The sequence below is a fragment of the Vipera ursinii genome (genome assembly GCF_947247035.1).
Source record: "Vipera ursinii genome assembly, chromosome: Z".
NCBI classification, from domain to species: Eukaryota; Metazoa; Chordata; class Lepidosauria; order Squamata; family Viperidae; genus Vipera; species Vipera ursinii.
In genome coordinates, this window is record NC_139517.1 from 28447760 (window position 1) to 28465224 (window position 17465).

General features: G+C 43.2%; 1 protein-coding gene across 1 annotated transcript in view; it reads left to right on the forward strand.

Annotated features, from left to right (window-relative positions):
- The window catches only part of PRR12 (proline rich 12), a 38103-nt gene extending 23479 nt beyond the window's left edge, over positions 1 to 14624 (forward strand). Inside the window, exons 9-14 of the mRNA XM_083377858.1 lie at positions 16 to 476; positions 1754 to 1879; positions 3053 to 3150; positions 4941 to 5069; positions 9173 to 9268; positions 10930 to 14624. Coding sequence (XP_083233984.1) covers positions 16 to 476; positions 1754 to 1879; positions 3053 to 3150; positions 4941 to 5069; positions 9173 to 9268; positions 10930 to 11070 — 1051 coding nt within the window. The 3' untranslated portion in view covers positions 11071 to 14624. The remainder of the gene's footprint in view (positions 1 to 15; positions 477 to 1753; positions 1880 to 3052; positions 3151 to 4940; positions 5070 to 9172; positions 9269 to 10929) is intronic.
- Positions 14625 to 17465: the final 2841 nt, after the last annotated feature.

Below are 17465 nucleotides of genomic sequence, written 5' to 3' on the forward strand. Positions count from 1 at the left end.
GTTTTTCTGATGCAGGAGACAAAGCCAGCCCAAAGCTTCTACCCCCAAGGTTCCAGTGACAGCCAAAGTTGAAAAACCCGAGAAGCTGGAAGCCCCGGAGAGAGTTGAGAAACCCGAAAAGCTTATTAAGGCTGAGAAGCTCCCCAAGGCTGCTGAAAAAATGGACAAGACAGAGAAGCCTTCCAAAGCGGAGAAAGGACCTAAGCCGGAAAAGGCCCCCAAGGTGGAGAAGACTGAAAAGCCCACCAAAGCAGAGAAATTGGCCAAGGCGGAGAAGCCTCCCAGAGTTGAAAAAGTGGAGCCTCCTGTGCCCGTGCAGGCAAAAGCTGCCCCAGCTGGTGGAGCTTCTAAACCCAAGTCAAAGCCAGCCAAGGTGAAAGCTGAACCACCCCCCAAGAAGAGGAAAAAATGGCTTAAGGAAGCAGCAGCATCTTCTTCAGACTCAGATTCCAGCCCTGACCAGCAGAGTGAGGAGGGTGAGTAGAAGGGGGTGGGGGGGGAGAAACTCCCACCACTTTGGTGAGTGTCAGGACCAAGCGGTTAAGAAAGGACACCAAGAACCTCTCTAGTCCTGGGAAGGCGAGAAGTGTGGCAGAGCTACATCACACATAGCACCAGAGTTTCTTAACCTTGGCGGCTTTAAGTTGTGTGGACATGAACTCCAGGTGTTGGTTGGGAGTTCAAGTTCTCACATCTTAAAAGTTGCCACAGTTGAGAAACACTGCATTACACTGTTAGGTGTTTCATGGTAGTTTGGTGTGGTGTCTGAACCCATCTCTGGAGTCCATTGAACAGATCATAGCCAAGCACACTGTGACTCACTGTCGTGTGTGTAGATCAAGGAGAAATTGTGAATTTACAAAGGTAGGGAATCTGGAGCCGAATTTGATCCAGCCCGTGAGAAGAGAAGAAAAGAAAAGAATCTTGAGAGTGGTGATTCACACATTTCTTGAAAGACCGTTGGTTCTCTGGGAGCCTGAGAAAGGGATCTCATCCTTAACCATAAAAGTTGGACTGAGATAAATTATGAAAGGCTGACAATAGGGAGTAGAAAGAAGGGTTAGCCCTGTCTATAGAAGTGAAGGATTATAGGAACCTCTAGAGCAGACATGTCAAATACAAGGCCCGGGGGCTGGATCTGGCCCGTGAAGTGGTTTCATGCGGCCCACGAAGCCATCCTGGAAACAGTGAGGGAACGGCCCCCACTGCCTTGGCCCTGGCCCAGAGACCCTCCTTCTGCCAGAGACCCTCAGATCTGTCCCACTCCTGCCCAGGTCCCCATAGGCACCCTTGATGCGAACGATGTAGAGCTGGCCACGCCCACCCAGTAGGCCATACGCACTCTAGCCACACCCACCCAGTAGGCCACACCCACCCAGGCCACACCCACCCGGCCCCCTGAGGGCAACCGCAATGCTGATGTGGCCCTCAATGAAATTGAGTTTGACACCCCTGCTCTAGAGGATCTTTCCTTCTCCTATTTTTGGTTGTACTGCACATATAATCCCGTGCTTCTCAGCCTTGGCCGCTTTAATATATGCAGACTTCCCCTCCCAGAATTGCCCATTCTGGCTGGAGAATTCTGAAAGAGTTGAAGTCAACACATTCAAAGTTGTCATACTAGAGGGAAACTATGTGATATAATTTTACAGCATTCTCCATTTGTTTGCTTGTTAGCCTATTTTGAATCCTTTTGAAAAGCAGGGCTACAGATGCCTACCATAATAAAATAGTACTCTTATTTCCCATTTAGACCGTGTGCCCACAGGCCGCATTCTCAATACACGAGCCATGAAGGAGATGTACCGCAGTTACGTGGAAATGCTGGTCAGCACTGCCCTTGATCCAGACATGATCCAAGCTCTTGAAGATACAAACGGTGCGCATTCTTGTGTAGAGGTGCTTAGATGGGCTCATGGGCCAGTTTGAAAAGCCACTGGCTTTTCTTTCCACTAGCTATTCGATATAGGGCAGGGGTAGGCAAGCTCGGTTCTTTTATGACTCATGGACTTCAACTCCCAGAATTCTTGAGCCAGCTATGCTGAGCTATGCTGACTCAGGAATTCTGGGAGTTGAAGTCCATGAGTCATAAAAGAGCCGAGCTTGCCTACCCCTGATATAGATCATTCCATAGGAACCATGTAGACCTTCACTTTGTTCTGACCACTAATTTTTTTCTTGATTGTGGCTAGCCTTCTGGAAATATAAAAGCTTTTTGTTCCCTAGCTATTCTTGCTTATGAAATTCCTGGGGCCAGAATCAGCTGAATATATACAGGCTTGTTGTATTTTGCCATTGTAAGAACTATAAATATGCTATTTTTTAAAAAAAACAAGTATAAACATCTCCTTTTTAAAATGTCTGATTTGCAAAATGTCGTATAACAGCCCAGTTTTGATCGCTTGTCACTAGAGAACAACACTGGATGTTTCATTGTACTTCTTTGTAGCAGTCATATTAGACAAAGATATGAAGAGCTAGTTGAAGGAGGTTTTTGTAATCAGATTTTGTAATCCCACAGCCATGTAAAACTAAATAAAAAGTAAATAATAAAGGATAACTAATTGTAATTGGCAGATGCCAAGAGCCCTGTGTTTAACCATTTTTCAAAATGCTCTGGTGTTTGTTCCTTGCTTTGCATGTGCAAATTTTTAGGCTACTCCAGGCAAAGCAGAAATGAGTTTTAACAGTGCTTCAGTTTTGTCTGCCAAAGCCTAATAAATTTCCCTCCTCCAAATAGTGCTTCTCTAAATTGTTTTCTTAGGGCTAGAGTAGTCCTTAAGCAAGCACTTATTCATAACACATGGCATTTTGAAAAATCTGGTCCTGTCTAAAAATGCCAACCTCTTCAAAAATGAAATGTGGCATTTGAAACCTTGTTACGTTCCTTTCACTTGCTTGTCTAGAACTCAGTCCATTGCATCTGGGTTTCCTTAGTGCAGGACACTGGCTACCCATGTCCTACATTGCAGGTTTCCTGTCCCTGCCCATCCTGGAAGCTTTTTTTTTTTTTTGGTGACCTTTGCCATCTGTTTTGACAATCCTATCCCAGATGAACTTTATCTCCCGCCCATGAGGAAAATTGATGGGATTTTGAACGATCATAAGAAAAAGGTGCTGAAGAGAGTGTCCCTGAATCCATCATTACAGGTATGGAAAGAGGGCAAGTAGAATCTGCTATTCCCCAAAGACTGTTTTTGGGAAAAGGATATTTATTTTAAGTATTTCTTTTGTCTTGTTGCCAAAATTTGGCTCACGTATTTCTTTCGCATTTGCTTTCACAATAACAATGGGAGAGGGGAGAGGCCTTGAAGACCAAAATGTTTGTCACCTATTCAGGAAGGTTAAGAATCCAACCCCTTGACTATCAGCCCAGACGGACTGTTAAATCCTGTCCCATATACTATAATTATGAAAACCATGCTTAAAATGAGACTCCATGCAGCCTTGGATATTTCAGTTTTTCTAGCCATGTAAATGGCTCTGCAGTGTGACCATCAGTTCATGAATCGGCAGCTTTTTCAGGTGGGGTTGATATTAATCATGTATGTTGGCAGGAATCCCAGATATTTACATTGGCATTTTTTAAAGAAATGGAAGTGAAAACTCGCTTAGTTCCTTCGTTGCTCAAGATTTCAGTAATCCTATCCCACAAAATCTCAATACTGAAATTTATCTCATGAATTTTAGCATATTTGAGGGTGAGTGTATTTTATTTTGAAGATCTATCCATGGTATTTAGAATTACTTTGCTGGCCAGTTCTTTAATATTTTTTACTTATAGTGTACTCTTAGCTGCAGAGATTTTCACAAAATGTCACCATAAACAGAAGAGATAGATTATTTTGTCTTTTGTGTGTGTTAGCAATATGCTGTGAAAGTTATCTTTAACTTTCCTTGCATCATATTGGGAGGGCAGTTTATACATGTAGTCCTCATTTAGCAGCTGTTGCAGTTACGACAGTTACGAAAAAGTAACTTTACAACCAGTCATCACATTTATGACCTTTACAAGTCTGTAAAGCAAAGAAGGAAAGCTGAAATAATCTCATAATCATAGGTTTCACTTAGCAATCACTAAAGGGCAATTTTTCTATATTTTAAGATGGAGGTTTGCTATCCTGAGCTGACATAAGAAAAGCCATTTCTCCCCATTCTGCTTAAAACAGTTTGTGAAACAAGAAAACAAGTAAAATCTTCTAATACAGAAGAAAAACTGAGGTTTCTTTGGTATCACATTGCCCAGGCTATGGACATTCAGTGCATGATTTTCAGAACTATTGGTGGCTGTTTGAATAGTTCAATTTTTGTAGTCAATGAGCATTCTGATTAATAACGATGCTCTTGTCCGTTTCAAGCAAATTCCTACTTTATAAAGTGGTAGTTCTCCCTTTTCCTAAACTCCCTTTTTCCTCTAATCTGTTATCGCTGAAGTCTTTCCAATGGCTGAGCCAAATTCTGTTATTTAAGGATGCCCCCATTTCTTTATATATATTTAAATATATGATTTATCTAATTCCTAAAATCTTGGGGTTTTGTAACAATAAGGTAAAGGTAAAGGTTCCCCCGCACATGCGTGCTAGTCGTTTCCGACTCTAGGGGCTGGTGCTCATCTCCATTTCAAAGCCGAAGAGCCAGCACTTGTCCGAGGACGTCTCCGTGGTCATGTGGCCGGCATGACTAGACGCCAAAGGCGCACGGAACGCTGTTACCTTCCCACCGTAGTGGTCCCTATTTTTCTACTTGCATTTTTACGTGCTTTCGAACTGCTAGGTTGGCAGAAGCTGGGACAAGTAACAGTCGACCTGCCAAACTGCCAATCTTCTGATCGATAAGCTCAGCGTCCTAACCCACTGAGCAGAAAATGGAAATAAATAATCTGAGCTGAAGGTTGTGAAGACGCTGCTTCTTCTCATACATTTACTTTCTTGCCCATTCAGGAGGCACTCCACATGTTCCCCCAACTCCATGCCGAGACATGCGATACCACAGTTACGTTGCGCCCAGGTGGTGAACCTTACAACCGCAAGACACTCAACAAACTGAAGAAGAATGTATCCAAACCGCAGGTAAATGTTGCAGATGACGATAGTAGCCAGGTTCTGGTAAACTTACTCATTGATTACTTTTATCTTTCTTGTCCAGCAGAGAGCTCAAGATAAGAATAGTTGTGCCCCTACTCATCTTCTTTACACTCACAAATTACAAGAATGAACAATAGATCCATAGGGCATTAATGAGAATTTCATGACTGAGGAGTGATTTGAATGTGGTTACTGTCAGCTTTGTATGGCGGTCCACAACGAAAAATACCCAGGCGTATCTGCATTTGACACCAACTTGTTTAGCTTCACCTGTCTTCTGTTAAATTTAGGCAATCAGCTTTTTTTCTGATGCTTGAATACCAAGAAACAAAAAAATATGCTGAAAGTGCTTCATTCAAAAAAAGAGATTATCTCTTCTAGCAGTTTGCACGAGGGGGGAGGGGGGGGATGGAACATTGTCACAGGAGAGTGATATAAGTGCTGATGACTATTCCGAGCATTGTTTCCTGAGCTTGTCCTAAGAAGGAAAGCTGGAACTATTGAAAACAATCTTGTCTAATGCCTAAGCCCAACAGATGGCCCATGATATCAAAAGCCACTAAGAGAATAGTTAAGAATTAACTTCACACCACACTTAGCTCCTGGGGTAAATCATCATCATCGTCATTCTAGCCATTGTCTGTCCACTGCAGGATGAAAGCCTGTTCTGCATGTTTTCAATCAGTGCGGTCTTGAGTTTTCTTTGCCAATTGGCCCCGCAATACTTGCTGATGTCATCGATCCATCTTGTTTTGTGGATACTTGTTATCAAGTGGGATCCATTCTATGACTGCCTAGTCAACCTGCCGTCAGTTCTTCTTGCTATGTGACCAGCCCATTTCCATTGCAAATCTTTTACTCTTTTCATGGCATCGTATATTTTTGTTTGTTCTCTAATCCGTGTGGAGGTCTTTCTGTCTTATCTTGTGATGCCAAGCATGTATCTTTCCATGGCTCTTTGTGCCACTCGTAGCTTTTGTATTGATTGTGTCCATGTTTTGCTGGCATATGTTACAACAGGTAGCACACACTGATTGAAAAACTTCTCTTCGGGCATAAGGGGAGGTTGTTCTCGAAAATTATGCTTAGCTTGCCGAATGCCTGGCAACCATGGTATCAAAAGCCACTAAGAGAACAATTAAGAATTAACTTCCCCCCACACTTAGTTCCTGGGGTAAATCATTTCCCTAGATAACTTACAAGGGCCTCAGTTCTTCTATATCCTAACTGAAAACTTGATTGAAAGTAGGTACAAGAGACATGAGGAAATTGAGTTATTTTTTAAAACATATTTTAGAAACTGAATGATTGTATGCCATCAAATTGTTTTCAACTCCTGATGATCTTCCCCATGACGACTATCCCTAAGTTGTTTTCTCAAGTCCCCCGACAACGCACTCCACATCACTGTAGCTGAGTCCATCCACCTTGGTGATGGTCCTCCCCTTCTCTTTCCTTCCTTCCTTTCCCAGCATTAGAGCCTTTCCCAGAAAGCTGGGTCTTCGCATAATGCAGACATGTCAAACACAAGACCCGGGGCCCAGATCCAGCCCGCGAAGTGGTTTCATGTGGCCCGCGAAGCCATCCTGGAAACAGTGAGGGAACGGCCCCCACTGCCTTGGCACTGGCCCAGAGACCCGCAGATCTGTCCCACTCCTGCCCAGGCCCCCATAGGCACCCTTGATGCGAACGAGGTAGTGCTGGCCACGCCCACCCAGTAGGCCATACACACTCTGGCCACGCCCACCCAGGAGGCCACGCCCACCCTGGCCATACCCACCCGGCTCTCTAAGGGCAACCGCAATGCTGATGCGGCCCTCAATAAAATTGAGTTTGACACCCCTGGCATAATGCGTCTGAAGCAGGATAATTTGAGCTTGATCATTTGAATGAGAAATCAGGGTTGATCACATCAGTTTTGTTTTCTTGGCTGTCCACAATATTCTCAGGAGTCTTTTCTGACACCAAAGTTTAAAAGTATCAATATTCTTCCTCCTAGATTCACAGCTTTAGAAGATCATATAGGAGCCGTGACCAGGGGGGCCTTCGCCCAGGTTCACCTGGTGCGCCAGTTGCGGCCCTATCTAGACCGGGATGCCTTGCATACAGTCACTCATGCGCTCGTGACCTCTCGGTTAGACTACTGCAACGCTCTGTACATGGGGCTGCCCTTGAGGACCACTCGGAGGCTCCAACTGGTGCAGAATGCAGCCGCGCGAGTTGTGTTGGGGGTCTCCCGATACTCCCATGTTACACCTCTGCTCCACGAGCTGCATTGGCTTCCGGTTGCCTTCCGGGTGAGATTCAAGGTGCTGGTAATGACCTATAAAGCCCTACATGGCATGGGCCCGGAGTACCTAAGGGAGCACCTGCGGCCGGCGTCAACCTCCCTCCGCCCAGTGCGCTCCCACAGAGAGGGCCTCCTCAGGGTGCCTCCGTTCGGAGAATGCCGACTGGTGGCCCCCAGGGGGAGGGCGTTCTCTGTGGGCGCGCCTGACCTTTGGAACCGTTTACCGGTTGAGCTCCGGATGGCTCCCGACCTGCGCTCCTTCCGACGTGACCTAAAAACCTATCTGTTTGAACAAGCCGGCCTGGTCTGATGGGTTTGGGGTTTTAATTACTGTTTTTAAGTAATGTATTTGTTGTATTTGGGCACTATGGTTTAATCTGTTTTTAATTTTTGTATTCTGTATTTGGTATTTATTGCCCTGTACACCGCCTTGAGTCCTTCAGGAGAAGGGCGGTATACAAATTAAAGTAAATAAAAAATAAATAAATAAACATTTTTTTAAGTCCAACTTTTGCTACTATGGGGTATCACAGGACTTGCCCAATTCTGTCCTTTATTGGGTCACTGCTGCATTTGAATATGTTTTCCAAGACCTTCATTGGTGCTCTACCAAGTACCAGTCTGTGTTGTATTTCTTGATTGTTTTATTCTTTACTGTCAATGATCAATCCTAAAAGGCAAACGGTATCCACCATTTTGATATTTTCATTGTCAGTTCTGAGGTTGATTGATCTACTTGTTTTTATTAGTTTCATCTTCTTTATATTTAATTTTAATCCCATTTCTTTTACTGTCCTCTTTCACTATTCTCACTGGGACTTGCAGATCTTTTGTACTTGGGCTAACAGGGCAGTGTCCTTAGCATAGTGCAAGTTACTGACGTTTCCTCCTCCAGTTTTAAAACGGCGCTCATCTACTTCCAGTCCCCTTAATATATACTCAGCATGAAGGTTATATAAATAAGGAGAGAGTATGCAACCTTGTCAAATTCCTTTATCAACTTGGAGCCAGTCTGTTTCACCATGTTCTGTCTACACTGTTGAGACGCCTCTCTCTTGCCCTGTTGGAATCTCCATTCCAACTCTCTGCACCTTCCTATCTCCCTTCCATCACTGTCCTTTTGACCAACCTGGAACCCATTGCCACCGCTACCCTTGCTGCTCCCCGCCAGCGCCAGCTGACCTTTACTCTCTTTTTCCTCCACTGTTGTCAATGTTGCTGATGGACCTTTCATTGGCTTCCACAACGCCATGAGACCTTGGGCATGCCTCGTTAGCAGTGGAAGGAAGGAGGCTGAGGATAGTGTGGGGTGGCAGGGATGTGCGATGGCGGAATGCAGGCAACCCAAAGGGCAGAGATGGGGGGGGGGGAGAGAGAGATAGGGAAAAGTTGAAACATTCTAAACATTGTAAAATTAACTTTACAATGGCATTTTCATTGCTCCCTCTGTATCTGGCATTCTGAAACAGCATTGTCCGTTAAAGATCTGATTCTGTGGCTTCATTCATCTACCTCATTCACCTGCATAAAAAGGCCAGGCCCATTGATTGCCCTATCAAACTTCCAGGTATTGAGATGGGAATGGGTCCGTGCCACAGGCAGCAAAGGATTTTTAACTTTGTTATTTTAACAAAAGCTGAAAAGAGAAGATGAGGGCAGATAAAAACTAGGTTTTTTTAAAAATGAATCATTGAAACAAAATACTGAATAAGAGACCTTAGAAATTCAGAGCTATGTCAAGTTGCTGAGAAGTGTGACATGGTGGTTTCCCTTCACTCTTTGTCCTTATTGCTGACAGGAATTCAATGTGGAAGTGGAGAAATCCTTTTTCTATACTCTCTACCATTCCCTTCACCACTACAAATACCACACCTTTCTGCGTTGTAAAGACGAGGTAAGTAAAGCCCTAAGTAAATCCCATTTGGGTTTGCAAGTTGTTTGTTAGATTTATATCCTGTCTTTTCATTCAGGAGCTCAAGGCAAGCATGCATAGGACTGCTTCCTCCCATTTTTTCCCACAACAACTCTGGGAGGTAGGTTTTGCTGAGGAAGCGTGCATGACCAAAAGTATGATTTGGTGACTTTGTCCAATGCTAGTGGTGTTCAAGTGATACTCCAGATGTTTTGTGATTGTACCCAGGATTCCTATTACTATTGAGACTATATTTGCTCTCTTTTGCCACAGTTGTTGTTCTTCTGATTGAAGGTCCTGATATTTTGTGATTTTCTCCAGTTTTTTTCTCTCCTATTCTGTTGTCTCCAGAATAGGTACTACAACATCCACTATCAAGACTATTTTGTCTTTCTTATCAATGGGCGTTCAGTCTGGGATATTAGTGGCTGGTGTTTATCTGTGTTGATTTCTGATGTCCCAGAGCACTTAGCGTCTTCATTTTATTATTATGGTTCATCTCATAGTAAAGCAGAATAATAATAATAAATAATAATAATAATAATAATAATAATAATAATAATAAGAAGAAGAAGAAGAAGAAGAAGAAGAAGAAGAAGAAGAAGAAGAAGAAGAAGAAGAAGAAGAAGAAGAAGAAGAAGGAGGAGGAGGAGGAGGAAGGGATTTTGGAGGTCATCTAGTCCAACCCCCTGCTAAGGCAGGAAACCCTATACCATTTCAGACAAATGGCTGTCCAGTCTGTTCTTAAAAACCTCCAGTGTTGGAGCATTCACCACTTCTGGAGGCAGGTTGTTCCACTGGCTAATTGCTCTAATTGTCAGGAAGTTTCTCCTTAGTTCTAGGTTGCTTCTCTCCTTGACTAGTTTCCATCCGTTGCTTCTTGTCCTGCTTTCAGGTGCTTTGGAGAATAGCTTGGCTCCCTCTTCTTTGTGGCAGCCCCTGAGATATTGGAAGACTGCTATCATGTCACCCCTCACTCTTCTCTTCGTTAAACTACACATACCCAATTCCAGCAACCGTTCCCTATATGTTTAAAAGGAATTTGACATTTTTACCCATTTGTTGCAACCTTCTCAAGGGCTTGGGGTGAGCACACGTTGTTTAATGGTGTTAAAAGTCTCATGGCAGAAACTAAGCTATTTCAAGTAAAGCTGCCTTTTACAATTGATTGTTGTTGATTTTGTTAAGGCTCATAGTGGTCAGTGTCACCTAATTTTAACTGACTCAGTGGTTCACAACAATAAAATAAAATAGAAAAAAGGACTAAAACAAATACAAACAAAATTATAATCACAATATGGGTGTTCCTAAATGAAGAAATCTTCCTCTACGTCTGTATCACTAATATGTAGAAGTAGTGTTATATATAAGCTGCAGTTTGTGAAGATCATTAAACTTACAAATTGTAGTGTTATATTTAAAAAGTCTCAGTCTTTAGTGTTATTTTTATTAGTCTTGGTACCAAAGACAGACTAATCAATTCTGGCTCTTTCTAGAAAGCTACAAGCAGTTTCTGCATATTAGGGATGGAGTTGTAGAGGAAAATTCCTTCATTTAAGAAAATCCCTACTGTGGTTGCTTTTTTAAGCTATTTTTTGTACTTGGTGGCTATTTTTTTTAACCTTTTCGTCTCTCTTTTCTAGACAACAGCCATTGAGGGTCAAGATGAAGACTTGGGCCAGGAGGAGGTGGTGCAGCAGTGCATGCGCAACCAGCCATGGTTGGAGAAACTGTTTGACTCCTTCAGCGAGTTGCTGACTCAGGCACAAAGCAAATGCGCGTGACACCATCACCAGAACTACGCCCCAGGAAGGCCCACCTAACGCCTGCCCCTCTGCAGAGCCAGAGCAGGAAGTGGGGAGAGGAAAGTCGAGGGGTATCATTACAGGCAACGAGTTCAGATTCAGCTCACACCATCACCACCACCACCACCACCACCCCTTCTCCTTGGGAGTTTCTCTTTTTCCTTAAACAGGACATGGAACAAGCCTCGGCGGTGGTGGTGGAGGTTTGCTGTGGCAGACAGGACATGTCGAGGAGGTTTCTCATCAAACAATTGGATGGTTGGAACACCCCTTTCCCTTTTGCCCTGGCTGTACAGAGAAATATTATTTATATATAAATGTATAAATATCTAATTGAACAGCCTTGTCCCCTGCTCAGGGGGGCGGGGGTTGACAATAGGGGAACTCATTGGAAAGGCATAGGAATGGCGGCGTGGTGTGATTTAGAGCCGAAAGGCTATTCGGTGTCTCACCATGGAGTGAGTTGACAGTAGTGAGATTGGTGAAAAGAGAAGGACCAGGTTCTCCTGGGGTTCTACCCTCCATCTCTTCCATCAAGAACTTTACTTCTCCTTAGGGAGAGTTGAGAATTGGGCACGGGGAGGTGGTGCACTGGCCACCCTTTATACGCTGTCTAGCTTCTTTTATCCATAGTCTGATCAGGAAGTATGACCCCTGTTCTCCAACAACTCTAATCCCATCTCTGCCAAATAACCTGTTTGGAGTGAAGGGAAGCCATCCATCCATCCGTACACTAATAGCGATCACTTCTATTTTTGCTTCTAATAGGAATATTTATTGCCAAGCTCCTTTTTCCCAATCATAATTGGTAGCACCAGTTTTCTCTCTTTCTGGAGAAACCTCCCTTCCTCTCCCTCCCTCCCTCCCGTTGTGTTTTCATGGGGCAATTGCTGCTGGAGGATTAACCTTTTTCTGCCATTGAATTGAGAATTCTGTCTCATTTGGGTATGTGGAACTTTCCCTATACTTTCTGAATAGAGAGCAGTATATAGGCAGGGGAGAGCCTTATGACATCCATAGCAACCTGCCAAGACTGTAGCAAGGCTTCTGAAATTTCCCTCCCCTCCCCCAGATTTCACAATTAGCCCCCCCCCCCCGCCCTTGAATCATGGGAGGAATGTATAAAGGACTTTAGATAAGTCCCTTCCCCAGTGCTAGATCTGCACTTCTATGGGAGAGGGATAATTCCCCCCCCCATTCTCCCCATATTATAGTGTCTGACAAGGCAGAATTCTGCTCCCCCTCCCTACACCTGTATATACTGTATAGGATAAAAAAGTCTATGTATCATATTGTATTTGACTAACTTGAACCTAATGATGCGCAGGAGTTTCTCTCTCTCCTTTTATCTGTAGCTGTGATGTTCTTGGTTTCAACTGAAACTTTCATTAGAGGATTGTTAATTTTTTTTATCATTGTTGTTGATACTGAGGGGGGAAGGGAGATTTTGTGTCCCTCACCCCAATCTGCCTCCTAAACAAAGCTCCCTCTGCAACCCTAAACTGAAATGATAAAATAAAAACTCTTAATGAGCCAGAGGATGAAGATCTTGTCTTAATTGCCCTTTCTTCAACTCCCAAGTGGGCTCCATCCCTCCACCAGCTATCCATTATATTCTGTGTGTCCCCCTCACACTGCAGGTAATTTTTCAAATTACAGTTACTCCTCAACTTATGACCACAGTTGAGCTAAAAAATGTTTGTTGCTAAAGAGGGCAGTCGTTAAATGAATTGTGCCCCCATTTCTGTTGCTAAGTAAGGCAGTCGTTAAATGAGTTGTGTCCCCCCTTTTTTGCCGCAGTCATTGAAGTTGTTAAGTGAATCATTGGTTGTTAGGCAAATCTGACTTCCCCCTTTGACTTGCTTGTTGGAAGCCAGCTGGGAAGGTTACAAATGGTGATCGTATTGCCTCCCTGGGACAATGCAGTTGTCATAAAGGCATGCCAGTCGCCAGGCACCTCAATTTTGATCACATAACCGTGGAGATCCTGCAACCGTCATAAGTGAAAAACTACCATGTCATTTTTTTCAGTGCCGTGGTAACTTTGAACAGTCACTAAATGAAGAGCTGTAAATCAAGGACTACGTGTACATCAAACACACACTTTGGCCAACCATTATCATTCCTCACCCCAGACCTTTCTCTAACCTCCCAAAGCAATCCCTTTACTTGAATGTAGATCTTCCTATGTCAGATTCCCATCTTCCTGCTAAAGTCTACCTCATTCTCCCTCCATTGCTGTTTCTCCCTCTTTCACACCTAGAGTCACTGTTTGAGGTGGGCAGCTGTATAAATTGAATGAATAAATTTGACTTCCTCCACCCCCCCCATCAAGTCATCCTTTATTCCTAACCAATGTCTAGAGCTGCGTTCCTCCTTCATCACTATACATTCCTCCATTTGAATTGTCTTTCTGTTCTTAGAAGAACTTTGATCTTTTCAAAATTTGCTATTTCTTTCTCCCTACCCAAACCAACAGGAGTTACAGAAGATGCCCCAGTATTTTATTTTATTTTTCCAATTTTGGGTAGCAAGGAGGGAGGTGTGAAAAGGTACTTCAGGTATAGTGGGCAAATAAATTCCATCTCAGTATTGGTGTACTCATCATAAAGACGTACTTCAAACAAATCTCTCCCCGAGTCAGCAAACACAGAAATGTATTAAGATCTGTTTGGTTGCTTAGGTCCGTCTCCCCAGTATATGTACTTAAATACTGTTGGGTCTCATTTTGACTCCTTCTCCCCTCCTTATTTATTGTGGATGAAAAGGCAACGTTGGCAAGTGTGTATGTAAGTGTGCATGGTTGAGGGGGGAGACGGAATCTGGTAAATGAGTCCTAAGTAAAGAGAATGGTTTTAAAGGTGAGAATGGCCTGGTTTGATATTTTGAAGCTTGCAATTTAGATTTTTTTTAAAAATCCGATAAACCAGATTACTGGTAGCTGTTGGCCTTAGAAGTGTTGGATTGTGACAGAGAGCTGAGTGTGGAAATGGGGTTAGCTGAACATGGATTTGGGGAAAATGAGAGAACGGAGTTGGGGGAATCTTTCATAGTACAGGGTTAATTTTAGAGGGACCTGGAGCCTTGGCACTTCATGGGACACTTGCACCATCAATTCCATGCAAAACCTTGCTAAACCATCGCTCCCAGTTGGAGGGGCAGAGGAGCCAAACATGAGCTCTCAGGATTGGAGAGGCCCAGCTCTGAGTTGATCAAGGACAAATGCAACACTCATACACACGTGTACAGCTCAATTTCCTGTGACAAAAAGAGACTTTCCTCCTCCGCCACCTACCCTTATATTTGGATCTTGAAAGGCCCCCTTTTTTTACAACGTGTATTTCTGTGTATCTTGTTCGCGCCTCAAGGGTATTGTTCTGAGATATGGGATTTGTGTTCTGTATTATTGGATGTTCCTATATATTTTTATTGTTTATTATTAGTGTCTGAGACATTTTTTTCTCAATATGTAAAACTCACATTGTATACTGTGTACACAACAAAATGACAAAAAAACACTTTTCTTTGCAAAAATCAAATGCCTGAAGCAGAGTTTTGTTCATTTGGTTGAGATTGGGGTGGCCGTGGGAAAAAGGGCGGCAGTATGCTCTAAAATAATGATGAGGAAACCTGCCTAAGCATGATACACTGGCTCTTGGTCTCAACATCTGGATGGTCTCATCTATATTCTGAAGTTTACACAATCCCTTGCTTAATGTTTTCCTCCCCTGCAATCTATTAGAAACACTATTCCTGGTACTACTTTTTATTCACTGGACCTTCTTTCAGATAGAAGATTATCCATACTTCCACCCCAGAGGTGCACCTGCCGTGCAAAATAGCAGTGCCGTTTTAGTTACAAACTAGAAAACCCCTATGTGGGGCAGAGGTAGTCTTTCCAATAATGTTAACCAAACATCGTAAAATCTTTTCTTTGGTCGTCTTGTATTGGTACTATTCTGTTTTTTTTATTGGTCAATTTCAAAGGCACCTCTCACCTGCCTACCCTGCTAGAAGATTCTATTGCCAGCGGTAGCTTCATAGATATTTTGTATTCATGTAGTCCTCGATGTATAACTGGTTGCTTAATGACCATTTTATCCATTTGGCAGCCAGCTCACTTTTACAGCCTTTTGCAGTTGCAAAAGTAATTTGTGACTTTTTTAAAATCGTTTTCTGGCATTTCCAGTTTTACATAAAAAAGTGATTCACTTAACAATCGGGGTATTTACTGAACAACTGCAGCAAAAAACATTGAAGAATTAGGTCTAGTCACATGGTGCCTTGCCACAGTTAACTGTTTTTTTCTCTCAATATGTAAAACTCACATTGTGTACTTTGTATACAAGTTAAGTCAAAACTACCCTATGTAACTTCTATACAGCTCCACTAGAAAGATGCCAATTACTCATTGCCTAAAAAAAACTCAAGATTTGTAAAGATTGTGCAGAATTTAGAAACTTGTTTCAGGTTGTAGAAAGCACTTTTTTTCTGGGAGAAATTACAGTTTTATAATTATATCTCCAGGGCTATCATAAATCACTAAACACTTAATATTGAACTTCCAGACTTGATTAGTAAAGAACACATTTAATTCTCCATGTTAATTCATATTGAGTCATTACAAATACTTTTTAATATAGTGTAAACTTTATATCAGTGATGGTGAACCTTTTAGAGACCGAGTGCCCAAACTGCAACCCAAAACTCACATTTATCGCAAAGCCACATCAGCATTGTGGTGCCCTGGAGGGGGGGGGGCAGAAAGGCGCTTCTGAAGGCCGCCTCTGGCACGCAAAAACCGGGGGGCACAAAAATGGGCCACTGTGCTGCAAGGCACAAAAACGGCCACTGCCACACCGCAGGGTGCAGATACAAGGTGCTGCACCACAGAAGAATGGGGCAGGGCTAGTGAGTATCACGCAGGCACTAGCCCCCACCCCATTTGCAGTGCGTGTGCTCGCAGCCCCGTGCGCGCATGTATGCATGTAAAATACTTCCCCCTCCCTTTTCTTCCAGTCCATCAATCAACAGTGGTTGGTGACCTCTGCTCTACCACTTCTGCATGAGCTTTCTAGTCGGCTGCTTCGCTTCCTATGTGCTGGGCAGGGCTTCTGCTCCGGGCGGCGGGTGGTGGCCTGATGGACTGCTGCTGTTGGCGGCAGTGGCACACATGCCAACATAGAGGACTCAGTGCCGCCTCTGGCACGCATGCCATAAGTTCGCCACGACTGCTTTATATTTTCAAAATTTTCCCCCACCCAAGCTTTCTGCATATAAAAGTGCATATTGTTTTTCATTTCATGCATAGACATATTAAATGTCTCACTAACAGGCAATTCAAAATTATAAAATTTATAGCATTCTCCATATATCTAAACATACACATACATGTAGTGTAAGATACAGAAGTATGCATTTTTTTAAAAAGGTAAGGTAAACGTAAAGGTTCCCCCACACTTGTGTGCTAGTCGTTTCCAACTCTAGGGGCTGGTGCTCATCTCCGTTTCAAAGCTGAAGAGCCAGCGCTTGTCTGAGGACGTCTCCGTGGTCATGTGGCCGGCATGACTAGACGCCAAAGGCACATGGAACACTGTTACCTTCCCACCGTAGTGGTCCCTATTTTTCTACTTGCATTTTTACGTGCTTTCGAACTGCTAGGTTGGCAGAAGCTGGGACGAGTAACAGGCGCTCACTCTGCTACGCGGCACTCGGGATTTGACCCGCCAAACTGCCGACCATCTGATCGACAAGCTCAGCGTCCTAACCCACTGAGCCAACATGTCCCTTTTAAAAAAAGGTTTCTCTTCCCATTTTTTTTAAGATGGGGAAGTTTGTTCTGAAGAGTTTGTCAAAATATCGCATAAAGGCTGATGCGTATGAGGAATGGCAACCTTCCATTGGCCGTAAGCCTCACTAGGAAGTTGGACCAAAAGGAACAGCAATACAAAGGAAACAAGCACAGAAATGTTTCAAGATCACTTCCCCCCCTCCTCCCCATTCTTAAGAAAGACTCCTACTTTAGAGAAAATTAGCTCTTTGTAGAATTAACACGAGAAGATTGGACTTTTTTGCACTTTTTTCACAGAATAAGCTGTGATCAAGCAACTAAATCAGATTGTGGCTTAGTATATCAGCCTCCTTAGCCTAGTGTTGTTGAGCTTTTATATATGCTTGTTATGTACCACCACAGTAAAATTTCACACAAGTAATGGGAATGTTTCCCTTTTATTAAAATTATGGTTAAGTCATACATTCGCAAGCTATGGGCATTTTATCATTTAAACAGTTTTTAGTTTCACTGTTATGTCCTTGTACCTAAGTGCACATATATGTATGCATGTTGCTTTTGGTGTTATGTATGCATGCTCTTT